This window comes from Ptychodera flava, chromosome 12, assembly GCF_041260155.1.
Source record: "Ptychodera flava strain L36383 chromosome 12, AS_Pfla_20210202, whole genome shotgun sequence".
In the NCBI taxonomy this organism is placed as follows: domain Eukaryota; kingdom Metazoa; phylum Hemichordata; class Enteropneusta; family Ptychoderidae; genus Ptychodera; species Ptychodera flava.
The window spans coordinates 14,456,388-14,470,925 of NC_091939.1; the positions used below are offsets into that span (position 1 = coordinate 14,456,388).

General features: G+C 39.0%; 1 protein-coding gene across 1 annotated transcript in view; it reads right to left on the minus strand.

Annotated features, from left to right (window-relative positions):
* LOC139145136 (cystine/glutamate transporter-like) overlaps positions 1–14,538 on the minus strand; it is a 78,074-nt gene that overhangs the window by 7,831 nt on the left and 55,705 nt on the right. Inside the window, exons 5-8 of the mRNA XM_070716105.1 lie at positions 11,249–11,372; positions 8,542–8,645; positions 8,040–8,136; positions 6,278–6,427 (exon numbers count right to left, since the gene is read on the minus strand). Coding sequence (XP_070572206.1) covers positions 6,278–6,427; positions 8,040–8,136; positions 8,542–8,645; positions 11,249–11,372 — 475 coding nt within the window. The remainder of the gene's footprint in view (positions 1–6,277; positions 6,428–8,039; positions 8,137–8,541; positions 8,646–11,248; positions 11,373–14,538) is intronic.

Here is a 14,538-nt window from a genome sequence, read left to right on the forward strand (position 1 = left end):
GTGGATTAATCGCAAAGGATGTAAATGTGATCATCTCAACAGATTCCTAAGAATAAACCCTTTAAGTTTGGAAGTGCATTCGTATCCAACTAAAGCGTTACATCATGGTCGCTGACTGAAAACGTGCGATATACCTTTGTTGTACTAAGATTTTTTCCCTTATTATTATAATAGATGTTATGAGTCCTAACCAACTTTCTTTTTAGTGACAATTATGGATGTTTGACGAACAAGGTTGGAGTGACTACGCATTTTCATTGTAGGAAACTACGGGGAAATGAATTTACATTGCAACTCACTCACTTTGCTACGCAATGCTATAACATGTGCGAGCAACTACAACACGAACTGACATCTACATCACAAACGCCCCGTTACCTGCAGCCATTCCTACTCAAAAGCATTTTATCTCTTGTCTAAGCCCGTATTTCTTCCGTTACTTAAAAACCTCTTTCCCCTGAGAATCCTGAACATCCCACGTGAACTGATCAACCATGTATAAGTATCACGAGAGATCCGGCATCTTGGGCATTACTTTCCCCCTTGACTGTCTCAACCCAATGCACACTGCCCTCAATGTCAGTTAGAGGCATCAAACATGTATATCCGTGTAAATATATATAACAATCTTTCGGTTCGCCGTAAAAGATTAATTCTAGATCAGATATGCTAAAAGATCATCAGCGTCCCCCGAGATACTGACATAGTGCCGTAATCGATCACTATCGTTGATACATTCCCGCCTTATCTGATTTGCCATCTGCCATCAACCTCAGTATACCAACAAAAGTAATGCACTTTATAATTTATTTTGTTTGCTGCCGGGTGACAGCAACGGGCTTTAAAAATCAGCGAAGTACATGTACAGGTGGGCAGAGATAAGGGATGATAAAAGCAAACGTATCTTTCTACTATCCTTATGTTGCCCACCGGGTGATCATTTTCGCGAAAATTCTTAATTTATGGTTCGTAGTGTGTCTCTTCTTCGCGAGAGAAACCGATGTGCGTTTGTTCGGCATTTTCACATATTTGATGACAAATGTGCCGGCACGTCATTGATAGAGGTTGTGTCATAAACGGCAGAGATGATTACGTCACCGTCATTGGTTTCGCATTTTACAGCAAGGTTGAATATCGTGAATATCGGCCCGTATGCACGAGGGAGGCGGGTTATCGTTTTTGAACGGCAGATGCAGATAGAAGATGTACACAGAGCTGGCTTGGCTCAGCCAATAAATACCGCGCACTTCCATACGGTATGTCCGCTCTCTCAGTTGACTAGCTGTATGCCAGAATTCTTTCTGTCTCATTCACTGCATATCGGTATGTGTCTAGTCTCACACCATTTTGTCCCCTTCTGCAATTGCTGTGATAGCTGTGTAGCCCGACGACAGACACACAGTTCATAATGAAAGGTTACAAGCATGACAGCTTTACTAAAAGGAAGCACACTTGGTGACAGATAAAAAATTGCGTAAATGAAATGTATGGAACTAGTAGGCAATAGGGAACTTTCAGTGGAGGGAAGAGGGCAGAACTTGAACTGATCATTGTTGGGAGTGGCGTGCGGCCGGGCAGACCATAGGTACTGGAGGGCAGTTGGCATCAGTAGGAGGGCATATTTTCCCGCATATGCCAGTGGGAGGGCAGTTACGTACAACTCTGCTTTCCCCTCAAAATTTTAAGGTCAATGTCAAAATCTGTAAAATCAGTATATCGTACCTTCGAAATATGTTTTGCGATGATTTTGTGAAATTGAACTTGCACCTGACTCGCTCTTCATAACTCTCAGGTAAAATCGAAACACAAAATTTCCCCTGTTAAAGGCCACTTCATCGACAAATTGCTAGAAAACTACTATGAATGACTATTATGTGCCTCTGTGTATGAGAGAAACATCGCTGTAATTACACTCTCACCCTGTGTGCCGGAGAACGTGGCCCCAGAGACTGTAGGTATTAGCTTGGCACAGCACGTCGATTACATTCGTCCGTGGGAGATGAATTAAATTTTTCCTTTTTCCGCTCATGGTAATTTTCACTGTGAATGCACGAGCAAGTGGAAATGCGCCCGTCCCCCGGCGCATCAAAATCAAATGATAAAACCCTATATTTATGTGTCAAAAATGCAGACTTCACTGTGTACGCGTTGCGTAGGGTTGATAACATCTTTACTAAATCGTTGGCAACCACGAAATGAAGACTCAATATTAAGAAGTCTTTAAATCATTTGTCAGAGTTAACGTAGAGAAGATTTCTATTCCATCAAAATGTCTATGCCTTAACCTCCGTAAAAACGTCTGGAGCCCTCGTTCAGAAGAAATGTTCGTAAACACTTTTATTCCACACTCCTTTACATATATTCTTTAAGCACTTGTAAGGATAAATCAAATTCTGATTCAAGTATTGATATTTCCTACATATTTAGTCTTTTTTAAAACTATAATATTGTTATTCATGATTAGTATGTTCATTGAAAGTTTTTGTTTTGCGCCAATCGTATGTCTGTGTGTAATTTGTATGTAACTTGTGTGTTCTATGGAGCCTGTTATTGGGATTTTACTCCTGTGGATATGCGAATGAATAAATAAGAAAGCCTTTGCTGTGCTCACTTTGAAATTCACACAACAAGTTCACAGCGGCGGATCTCCGCACAAGCATTGGCAAATGAAACACCTGGTCAACACAAACATTGGCCTAGGGTACGTGCGTTACAGACTATCACGACATAACGAGTTAGATGTTCTAACATGAGATGCAATAAAGTTTCAGCGCAAATTTAAAGAGTTTCCCCCTTAGCAAACGTAGAATATTATTACGTTTTTGGATCGGAGCGCCGGAGGGCCCTTGTGATGCAATAATATTTGCGCACAATTTAACAACGGGACGCTGGATGAGGTTTTTGGAGCTTGGAAGTTTTAATGACTTTTTAATAAAAAAACCACAGTCTCTCGAAAATCTAGCCGACAAATTAACACCCCCAGTATAGCGTCATGCTGTTTTAATATCGATATTATATCTCGACTTAGAGTTGACAACTCCTGCATTCATCGTCTCCGTTGGAAGCACAGTCAGTCGATGTCTTGTAGAGGGGCTTGTATGGGGAACACATTGTGGCATCATTAATATCGACCATCAAAATTCACATTAAACCAATTTGCCACCTTTAAATTACACAGTGACGTACAAGTGATTGCAGTGCACTGACTTATGCAGAGCCTCCCAGCCAGGCTGTTATTGGTTTTCATTTGAATCCCCGAATTTAAAATTATTTTAAACATTCACTCGAGAGCACCTTTTATCTTATGAAACATGTTTAGCAGCAGGCTTATAACCCGTTACAAAAAATGCTAAAAAGTACATTGAAGCTACAAAGAATAGTTCACAGCTTTTAGCTGTGACGTCATGATGCCGAATACGTTGCTAAGCGCTCCATGTACTGCACGGGCAGGTATCACATTATTCTGCTTGCCACATAATCAGCCGATATTCAATTTATAAGATTAATATTCATTAAAGTGATTCTTAATTGAACGGCGTTTCGGCAACTATGTCATGGTAATGTAAACCTGTATCACAAATAACACATTAAAGGGCTGTCCGTGCTTTTTAGTTTTTTAATTTTACCTGTAATTCCACTATTATAACTGTCTGTCAAGGACTTTCATTATCGTAGGTTCCATTAGCTGTAACGTTTAATAATAATAATATTTATTTCTTACACGCACTACACATACGTGTCAGTGCGATTTACATATTATAAAAAGAAACAAAAAAATACTAAAAACCAGCAACAGCAATAGAAGAAAAGGAAAACAAACAATGTCAAAATCTATCAACACCTGTACCATTCTCTTTCAACAAACAAAAGACGGTGATAAAAAATGTAAAAAATTAATTGATAAAAATAAAATAAAACAAAAGACTGTGATAAAAAATCATTACGAAAGCAGCAGAATAAATTGAAAATCCCAGTTAAAAAAATCCCAGTTAAAAAGTCCCAGTTAAAAAACCATACAGAAGATGATGATCCTAAAAACTCAATCACAAATAGCACTGATTAAAAAGATGAGTTTTTAAAAGACGTTTAAAACAGTCCACAGATCTGGCGTTGCGAATCACTGGCGGCAGCGAATTCCACAGAGCAGGTGCACAAACTGAGAATGCTCTCTGCCCATATGTCTTATTAAAGTTTCCATGAGGTGGCACCAACCGCAAAGAGTCAGCTGATCTGAGATCTCTCACTGGGGTGTAAATTTTAAGCAAATCTATTAAATACAGTGGTGCGAAGCGATGAATGGTTTTATAGGTGATTAACAAAATTTTGAATTTGATGCGAGCACCAACTGGCAGCCAATGAAGATCAATGAGAACAGGTGTGATGTGATCGAATTTCCGAGTCCGGGAGACGAGACGAGCCGCAGCATTTTGAAGTGATTGTAGGCGATCCAGCTAAGTCTTATTAACACCATACAGGAGACTATTACAATAATCAAGCTGAGACGTAATGAATGCATGAACCATCTTTTCCGTTGTAGGTTTGTCCAATAATGGGCGGATCTTGCCAATTCTAGATAGTGCATAGAAACCTTTCCTGCAGACATGGCTAATATAATCAGAAGCAGAACCGTCGTTGTTGAGTTTAACACCAAGATTGCGAACTGAAGTGGACGGGGCGATATCAAACTCGTCTATCCTAAGGCTGGAAATTTTCACCGCATCTGATCTCAGGCGTGACGAAAACTGAATCACCTCTGTCTTATTGTCGTTGAGAATCAACATATTGGATCTCATCCACCTGCGAATTTCATCTACGCATATCTCAAGAGAAACTTGCACTTCATCAGGTCTCTTGCACACAACATAAATCTGCGAGTCATCCGCATACAACATATAGTTGAAGTCATGCTTGACAATGATGTCTTCAAGTGGCGCTGTATACAGTGTAAAGAGAATTGGTCCCAAAACAGAACCTTGGGGGACGCCATATGTCATATTTGTGCTGGGTGATGTAAATGAATCTATCTTTACACGCTGATTACGATCGTTGAGATAGGATTCGAACCATGATAGAGCTTTACCAGTGATGCCAAAACGGAATTGAAGTCTGTGAAGGAGTACATTATGGTCAACCGTATCGAAGGCAGCAGACAAGTCCAACATGATAAGTTAGTGCATTTTTAATTGCTTTAGTGTTTGCTCTGTTTGTGTTGTTCGGGTCCTTGTCTTGGTAGAAAATCCCTGTGAACTGCTAATTGTTCAGCTCATTAAGGTCGCATTTATACTTGTAATGTCCAATATAATTAGGCAACAAACAACACTCATGCGACGGTATACCACGAGATTTGAACCAGCTCACGACTGATATGTATGAGCGATAGTGAGTGCATATATGCCGTAAGATGGATAAAATCTCGTGGTGTAGCAGTTACTGAGGTGGTTTATTGCTGTCATATTAAAATAGTATATTTATTTAAAACTTTGGCGTAAAACATCACAAAAGGTGTTTGTTTTTCTCTTGCTGAGGCTCACGGGTGTTCAAACCGTGCTATATCGCGAGTATAGCACGGTTGTGTTCACGTCTCGACCAATCAGATCGCTGTATTTGAACCATTGATATGCTGATATCATATAATTGTTGGTAGCTGAATGATGATGAACATTGATTCGCGCGTGGACAATAACATTACTTGCACATCTTGTATTATATTTGCAAGGCTAACACTTTATTGTCTTACAACAGCCTTTCGTGAAACCAATGACAAAATGTACTTGCTTTCGAGAACAAAAATTATAATACGAACATTATCACGCGTTACGGCTATTGTCTCTTTAGGTATGTTATAGCACGCATAATTTGAATAATTCGTTTAAAATGTCACAATAGTGCTTTAAGAAAACGTAACCGCGAGTGTTTATGTAACGCCTGAAAGTTCGCCTGAAAGGGGAGGTCGAGTGAGATACAGAGAAAGGCGCAGACAGGCTGACTAGGACATACCCCCCTCAGTAACACAGTTGCAAAGGCCGTAAATTCGTGGCAGATAAGAGAAGGACACAAAGTGAGAGAGAGAGAGAGAGAGAGAGAGAGAGAGAGAGAGAGAGAGAGAGAGAGAGAGAGAGAGAGAGAGAGCGCGCGCGCATGTCCTACATCTGTTCTTATCAAGTGATCTATAAATAGCTTGATCTACGAACAGATTTCTTCACTCTCATAAATATCCCATGTCACGGCGTCATTACTGATCGCTACTAAAAATAAGAAAAGGTAAAACCTTGCCTACCTTGAAAGGCCTTTGTAAATGCGGCCTTTTCCATCGCAGATAAGGAATAGCAGCAATGGCGAGGCCGATGAATAACCATCGGAGGAAACTCAGATAATTTATCAAACTGTATACGTTGTCGTTGATCAACATCAAAAGGCATATTGGAAGCTGGAAAAGAAGACCCATACAAACATACTGTCAGAATCAATTTTTATCCACTGCCCGCAACGTCTATTACGTTATCATGTCTATGCTCTGTCCCAATTTTTTCCTTTATTTTGCCATCGACGAATTTTGACAATTGGCACGAAATTGACTTTTTTTGATGAAGGTTTCTTGTTCACCCTGACCTAAATTCAAATCAAAATTCCTGCTTTCAAAAGGTAAAAAAATGTCTCGATCTACACGCATTGCATTGTGGTAGAATGCTGCTGACAAAAGAAGGATCTGAGCAAGACGTGGCAAAATGAACGGCTCCTTGGGGAGCACTTTTCAAGACACTTGTTATAGTACCTTCGGGATGGTACCTTGTATCTCGCCTACAAAACGATCAATCTATTAGAATTCATGCTAGCGTTTGTGCTCCAGCGATGAAAACTACCCCTAAAAATCAAGACATGCAAATTTTATTATCATTCTAACAAACCTATACCACAAAGCGAGTACACCTATCAATCTAACGTTGTACATGCGGGGAGTGGTTTTAGCGTGTTTCGCATATCAACTGCTACATTTTCCAGAGGGCATTCTATTAATTTCTGACCGTAAGAACCAGTGCTTTAGAAAATGCAATGTCGTATTCTCATCGAAGAAAATAAGCGAGAAAATATCTGAAAACTATCGTAGCAATAAGCAACATAAATCTATTTATGAGTTTCCGTTCTGTCCAGTGTCAAGACTACGTCTAGCTTCTTCCTTGCTTATGCGCAGAATTCAGCTGATTTGTCTATACTGTAAAATATAAGCTAACGTATCTTGGGCACTGTCTAGTCCGGATTTATACTTACATGCAAATTAATTGTGATGCATACGTACTGTTCCTTGCAAGAGTACAAAAACGTAAATAACGTTGTTACGCTTTAGCAAAGGACAACAACGCTTTCTTACTTCAGTTTGTAGATTTTTCAAAATATAACAAAATCACGCGTGATAGAACTACATCTGACCCTAAAGTACCGCGTCAGACATATCGTTGACAAGCTGTTTGAAATAAGTTCACATAAAACATATAGATATGTTTCTTGTAACACACCTCCGGAAACTAGGGTACGTGATTTTTTAAAATTAATTTTTGTTGGCCGAGACCCATAAAGTATGGTAAAATTTAGAGAGTTTACTCGAAATTGTTTTAAAATGCGAAAAAAATGTCCAGAGTCACGATGGGGTTGACCTGGGTCGAACGAGTTACAGGAAACGCACATATTATATTTATTTGGCGTAATAGAGCCAAATTAAGAGTCTCTCCACAGAAAGAAGTTATATTTTTTGTTTCGGAGTGACCTTTCACAAAAAAGCCGATATCAACGAGGGTTTCTACCCTGTGTACTAAGTAGAAGCTAAAACAAATCCGAAAGAAGTCTTACAGCTGCGTCAGGGATTTGATAATGTCAATATCTCTGAGTCTTTGAACACATCAAAATCAAAGCAAAGCTCCTTAACGAGAGAGAGAGAGAGAGAGAGAGAGAGAGAGAGAGAGAGAGAGAGAGAGAGAGAGAGAGAGAGAGAGAGAAAACAAAGCGGATTTATCTAAGATGATGAATTCAAAAGCAGTAATCGTTACCGTGACAAGGACAGCCGGAATCGGAGTGAACCGTCTTATGTGTATCATGGCAAGCACATCAGGAAGATGACCTTCTCTGGACGCCACGAAAAACATCCTGCAGATGAGATTAAAAGATGATCTCTGTGATTTTAACGAGCTGAGTCGAAAGCATATGTCTTCGACCGGGTTTTTAACGTATTTGGAAAAAAGATGCTCATTTCATAGTCTGGACACTTGCATTTGTTAGTACATTGTTGCTAAAACGACGAAATTACAAGATTGTTCATTCCTATCGGATTGATATTTTATATTTAGCAATTATGAAAAATCCTGTGATTGTGAAAGTTTACATTATTTCACAGAACACAAAGGGTATCAGTATTTCAATTGATAGAATGTTTCAAAACTATGGTTGAACCCGTAAGTGATCTCATTTTTGTGCGATGCAAAGCACATGTCTTGATATCGAACGTTATTTCCATGAACGCAACCAACATCCGGGTCATCAACTAACACCTACCTTGGGGTCGTTAGCAAATTCGCCGTTACGGTTCCGGCAGTGGACAGCGCTACAAACATAGGTATGGTCCAAGCCATTGAACTAAATGCACGATATGCAAAGGACTTGAAAAAGAAGAAGAAAGACGTACTAGTACATTGTGTTTTACGGAAGCGTATTCGTGCCATTTTTGTAAGAAATACATCTCATAATTAAAATCGAGAATTTAATTCTCGTAATTATGAGAATCAAAACCTAGTAATTACGAGTATCTACCAATCTTATCTATGCAATACTGATAAATAGACAAATACTTAGATGACCGACATAATTGTTCACTGATCGATTGAGGAAGCAGATGATCGAACAAATAAAAGCAAGCAATTGATCAATCAATCAACTAACTAATCAATCAATTATTCTATCAATCAATCAATTAACCGATTAATTAGTTAATCAATCAATTAATTAATTGATTTAATGATTCGATATAGCCGAACATGTGTAATTTAGAAAATGGTTACGTATTTTCGGTCCTATCGTTTTAGTTTCCATGATAAGAGAATTGTTTACTAACTATTGCTTTGTGTGTTGAAAATGCAAGATTGTTCGTTCCCATCCAAATGAACGACTATGCCGATGTATAGCATGAAATATCCTACGATTGTGAAAGTTGATATTAGTTCATAGTAAACTCAGGACACAAAGGTTATCTGCCAGAATTGTGTGCTATTACGCGTCCTCGGGAAAAAAAGCTGTTATCGTAACATTTGCTCTTAGTGCTGCAGTGGAGTTGAACGCACAGCCCTCGGCGGCAATGTCAGATCAAACTTTACGCACGGATATCCGATTCAAGGTCTTAAAATCTTCCGAATTTGATTCGTAAACAAAAGTAGCTTAAATTTTTACGAGGTGGGGGATTAGTCTGAGCGAGCTTAAACCTTCGCAAGGCAATTTTCGGACCTAATGGCAACGTAAAATAAAATCGACGAATACCCATTAAAGGATTGCCATGACGACGGGTAGATCTGGTATTCCAGTCAGAAAATTAGTTTTATATTTCCTCTCGTTTCGATGGCCAAAAAGCAAAGATTACTGTAATTGATATCAAGTTTTGAACATTATCAGAAAAGTAGACACACTTTAGCCTACACCAGCCACAAAATAATAGAGCAGCCATGTTTTGACTTTCAGACATACGATGTTTTGCAGATGTGATTTGAAATGTATCGTACAATTTGTTGTTATGGAATCGAGCGTTGGTACGTCTATTTCAATTATCTCAACGAACAGAAAGAGTCGCCGTGTTTGGAAATAGGAATAAAAATATTTCCATCAATTGGGCACTTCAACATTGTATGCCGCTCGCTCGGAAAGGAAAGCGCGGATTAAATCAATTACTACAGTAGCATAAAAGCAATCTAAGACGAAGAACATTATATAGAGAGCAATGAAGAACTTTTGATATTTTTGCACAATCATTGTTGGCATGGTGATCTCGGGAAGCACTGCGAATAATCGCGGCGGACAAAACCATAAAAATGCTAGGTTTAAAGGGACATAAGCTGTAACTTGTTGTAAGTTTTTCAGTATTCTGTTTCTGTATATCAACTACCGTGTCTGGCCCTAATTCGTTTGTCATGCTGAAATTTCGAGTATTCTTTTTGTCAACTCAGCTTGTATGTGTGTAGTGATCATTATTTATTGTTTACAAATAAATTCTAGTCCAGACTTGAATACAATTTTCAACAATAACAATGTAGATTATACTCATATAGGTTGTGTTGATATGCTAAATACTTGGCAGTAAATTACAGTGGGATTCAATGCAGAAAGTGTGGGAAACCACAAAACAAAAGTTCTCAAAAATAGCCAAAAGATACAGCTTATGGAGCTTTAAAGGCAACTTTGTGGTTATCTCCATGGTTACAGGATAGTGGACTCTCCCTTTCTGTCCAAAATTACTACACTCCTCTTTGGGGGAAAATGGGCAAGACATGTTTTGAGAATAAAACGATGGAGTAGTGCTCGTGCAAAAGGACTATGTTCACCGATACTGGCAAATTTATCTCTTCTTAAAGCATTGCTAGAAATGCTAGAACTAATCATATAACTACAAGAGCTAGTATTATAAGTTACACGACACCGTGAATAAAGTTATTTAAATGAAATGTTACAATAGCCAATAAACAGTTGTCTATTTATCTAATTTTGTGATTAACCCAATTAAACGTTTTCATTCATCTCAGAAAATGAAAAAGAGAATAAAATAAAATAAGACAAAATAAAATAAAAAAAGTTAAATTAAAAAAATAGGGTATGAAAAACTACCGTCTCTTCATTGTCATATCACTACATTCATACGTTTCTCTGATTTACGAGGCAATCCTTACACTTTGCCACAATAACAATACAAACCCGTGAATCGAGCGTGTTTCGTGATGGAATGACCATTGAAGTCGGTGCGGGCAAAGAAAAATGTTGCATAAGACAAACAGGTCCGTAGCCTGACCAAATTGCCGGGGGGGAGGGGGACGCAGAACCTACCTTAGCTAGGATTTTGGTAACTAACATAAATTTTCATATTGACAGTGTTGAAAATTTCTATCCCCGCAGGCTACGGCCCTGCAAGTTTAAACGAGTGCTGTGTATAAGAAAAGGTTCTTACTAGCCAACTTATATTTCATGCACAAGGGTATCCAGGCCGTGTTGGCGTCAAAGCACTTACCACAGCCACTGCCTCTGATGCCAGCAACTCAGCCGGTGCCAACACAGTGAAGTACGATACGTTGGTCAGGATGTAGACAATGGTCACTATACACATAGATATGATGATTGACTTCGGTAATGTTCTACAAAAAACACATACAAAATGATTGAAGGACAAAAAGTTAGAGAAATATGTGACTCTATTTTCCCGCTAAAACATGGATATATATGGCAACAGACGTGACTTTCATGGGCAAGAACGGGTAGTTCTCGTACAAAAGTATTTTTCGCAGTATCAGATTCGTTGTTATTACTTCGCTGCAATTCACATCGCTTGGTTTACGATTAGCAGTTGACTTAAATGACGAAAATGCTAGTATGTGTTTCCACTCTCTGCATTCCAAGGTAAAGGAAACTTTTGCAACATACGATAAAAAGTAAATCTATAGCATTGTACTTGTTGCTTAGGGCGTGTACACTTCTGTAATTCTATCCCGGGAGATGTCTGCCAATAAACTGTATGATTTTGCCGATTAGTTTGTCCCGTGTCGCCACAATTCTCGAAAATCATGTCCACACAATCGAAAACATTGTGACACTGCACGAATTTCCCTCGGAGGTTACGCGACTCGAAGCGGAACCAGAAATGTCCTACGTTGGGCGAGAACCGCTTCCCTAATGTATTTTTGTTGTTTCCTTAATTGCCACATCTTTTCGAAACGCCTAGTTGGCACCTTCTTACACTCACAAGGCCTGAGTTCAAGCCCTTGGGGATGCAGTCAAGTGTAGTGAACCGTAGACACTGCAGGGTATATGCTTGAACAGGTTATTTACTATAGCTGACGTGCAGCCTTCTCTCAATTGTTTTTCATCTACATCTACCTTGCTGTAATGAAATTCGACATTCGCACCGCGAGGAATATTGGCACGCTTTCGATATACTACATTCACAAAATCGACCAAGCGTCCAGTATTTGAAAGTTGGCACCACAAAGTTATACATCCAGCCATCCATCCATCTATCTATCTATCTATCTAGACAGACAGACAGACAGACAGACAGACATACATCTCCTGTTTACATATTATCGGTTTGACTATGATTCAAATGTGCCTCTGATGATAATTAATACAGTACGCTGAAACATTATTAATATATTGCAAGTACATGCACGGGGTGTATGTATCGAGCACTGAGAAAAATCTTAGAAACCCTCCAGCGAGAAAAACTAAGAGACTTTCAAGCAAGCGACGTTAATGGAAGATGTATGTAGGATAGAGGATTGACTGACGTGTACAACTTTGTTCTCTTAAAAACAGATGTGACCTCCGCTTAGCCCTGCGGCTTTGTAATCACTGGATTAAAACAGTAGAGAGTATGGTAATGATCTAGACAAGATGATTTAGTGAACGAATCAATTTGGAATCACAGGTTCATTAAGAGGGATACGTGAGGGTCTCCGAGGCCCAAATGTAAGACATATTGATTTGATGGTTGTCTTTCACCTGAAAAAAGTTTGTGTTTCGCGCTATTCAAACTAACAGAAGTAATTATAGCAAGATTTGTTCATGAACACAGGAAGACATAGACAGCACGCCCTCTACAACGGAGAATGCTGTGAGTTGCCCGAATATAGGATTAATGGTTGTTTCAGAGTGTAATGTTGGTTCCAAACGTGAACACTATTTTTCTAAACATTGCATTTATTTCCATGTAAATGTAAAATTTGCCAACACTTGCCTGACCCCTAAACCTTGTTTCTTACAGTGTTTAGAGGAATTTTCAATGGAAAGCCTGTGTGAAGTGTGATATCTGAAAAAGCCTCTGCGCATGACAAAATCTGAATCAGCATTAATTAAATTCATCGTCCAGAATCTTCAATACTATGTAGTTTCTAGTATTGGGTATGTGTGAGTAGGACCGAACGCATGCACTGATGCATCTTTCATATCGTATTTTCCTTAGCATTCTCTGCATCAGTACTTATAAAACTCAGTGAAAATACTACAAAAACTTCAGAATCGAGATAAGCGTTTCTAAAGGTGTTTCTGTCTGCCGACCGGCAAGTATTAAATTCTGCAAAAATCAATGACCGTAGAGTGACGTTACGTCATTTCCTGGTTACAGGAGTGACTATTTTGTTTGACCAGATTCACGAAGACTTTTCTGTCTGTCGACAGTTTACAACGAATCTCACCAAATTGACATTTTCTAAGATTCGATAGTCATTAGTTTTTTTGTATATTTACTGTGAATGGTTTTTCATTTTCCTTATCATAACAAATCGAAGTCGAAATTCAACCATGATGACTCGACAAAGAATGACATAAAATCATTGATGCGTTTTGCCGCGGAAACGGGAAGTTGGCCTCTGTCACTATATATGATTTCAGCGTGGACAGTATTAGCGAAGACACAGCTGCACTGCGACGGAAAAAAATATATTCAGAAATGAAAAGCCGTAAAAGCCTAGCGGCGTCTTGTAATGAAAATGTCTAAACTGTGGTGTTGAAAAACCCTGTCCTACAGAGCTGTATGTTGTATCTTAATCTGTAGATCGTGATTTCTGGCAAATGCGATTATTCAGTCTAGTTATCGATTTGATGAGACTGCTATGTGGAATGAGTGGTTGACTTAGTCAGGTACGACGCATCAAGTCTCTCTCTCGTCCCGCAAAATAGGGACGTGGAATTAACCATTTTGTCAATGCATCACACGTCATCTGCAATCTAAGGGCACTAATATTCCAAATTAGACAATTTTCCTCCGTGAGGTTGCCATTTTTCATAGTTTCACGACCTAATTAAAGCTTATACCGAAGAGCGGACGTAGTAAAGCCGCGCCCTCTACCGAAGTAAATGGTGAGGATAGCATGCGCAAGGTACTGTTTTCAGTTTACGTCCAGTACGGAAGGACCGTTTCAGCGTCCTTATCAGTTTTATCATGCAATATGTACTGCAAAACCTAATGGATGTTTTCAAAGCATGGCAACTAAATTTGGGGGAGGGATTTACAGGGGATGTATAACAAAGCAAGGGTAGCTCTTCCTTATCCTTACACGCCCTTGTCCTTACACATCTCACAAGCTTCGGGCGCGAGGCGCACTGATCAATATATCGTCTGATTGAATTCTATTCTGTAATGAGTACACTTTCAACAACAAAGAGACACTAGAGCAAGGGTGGACAACGTTGACAGAACAAAAAGAAGAAGTTGATTCCCAGGGCGGAATGTGGAAAATATCAATTAAAGAATACTGTCCTTTTACGTTAATAATTCATATCAGTACTTCATTATTAACGAGGCTT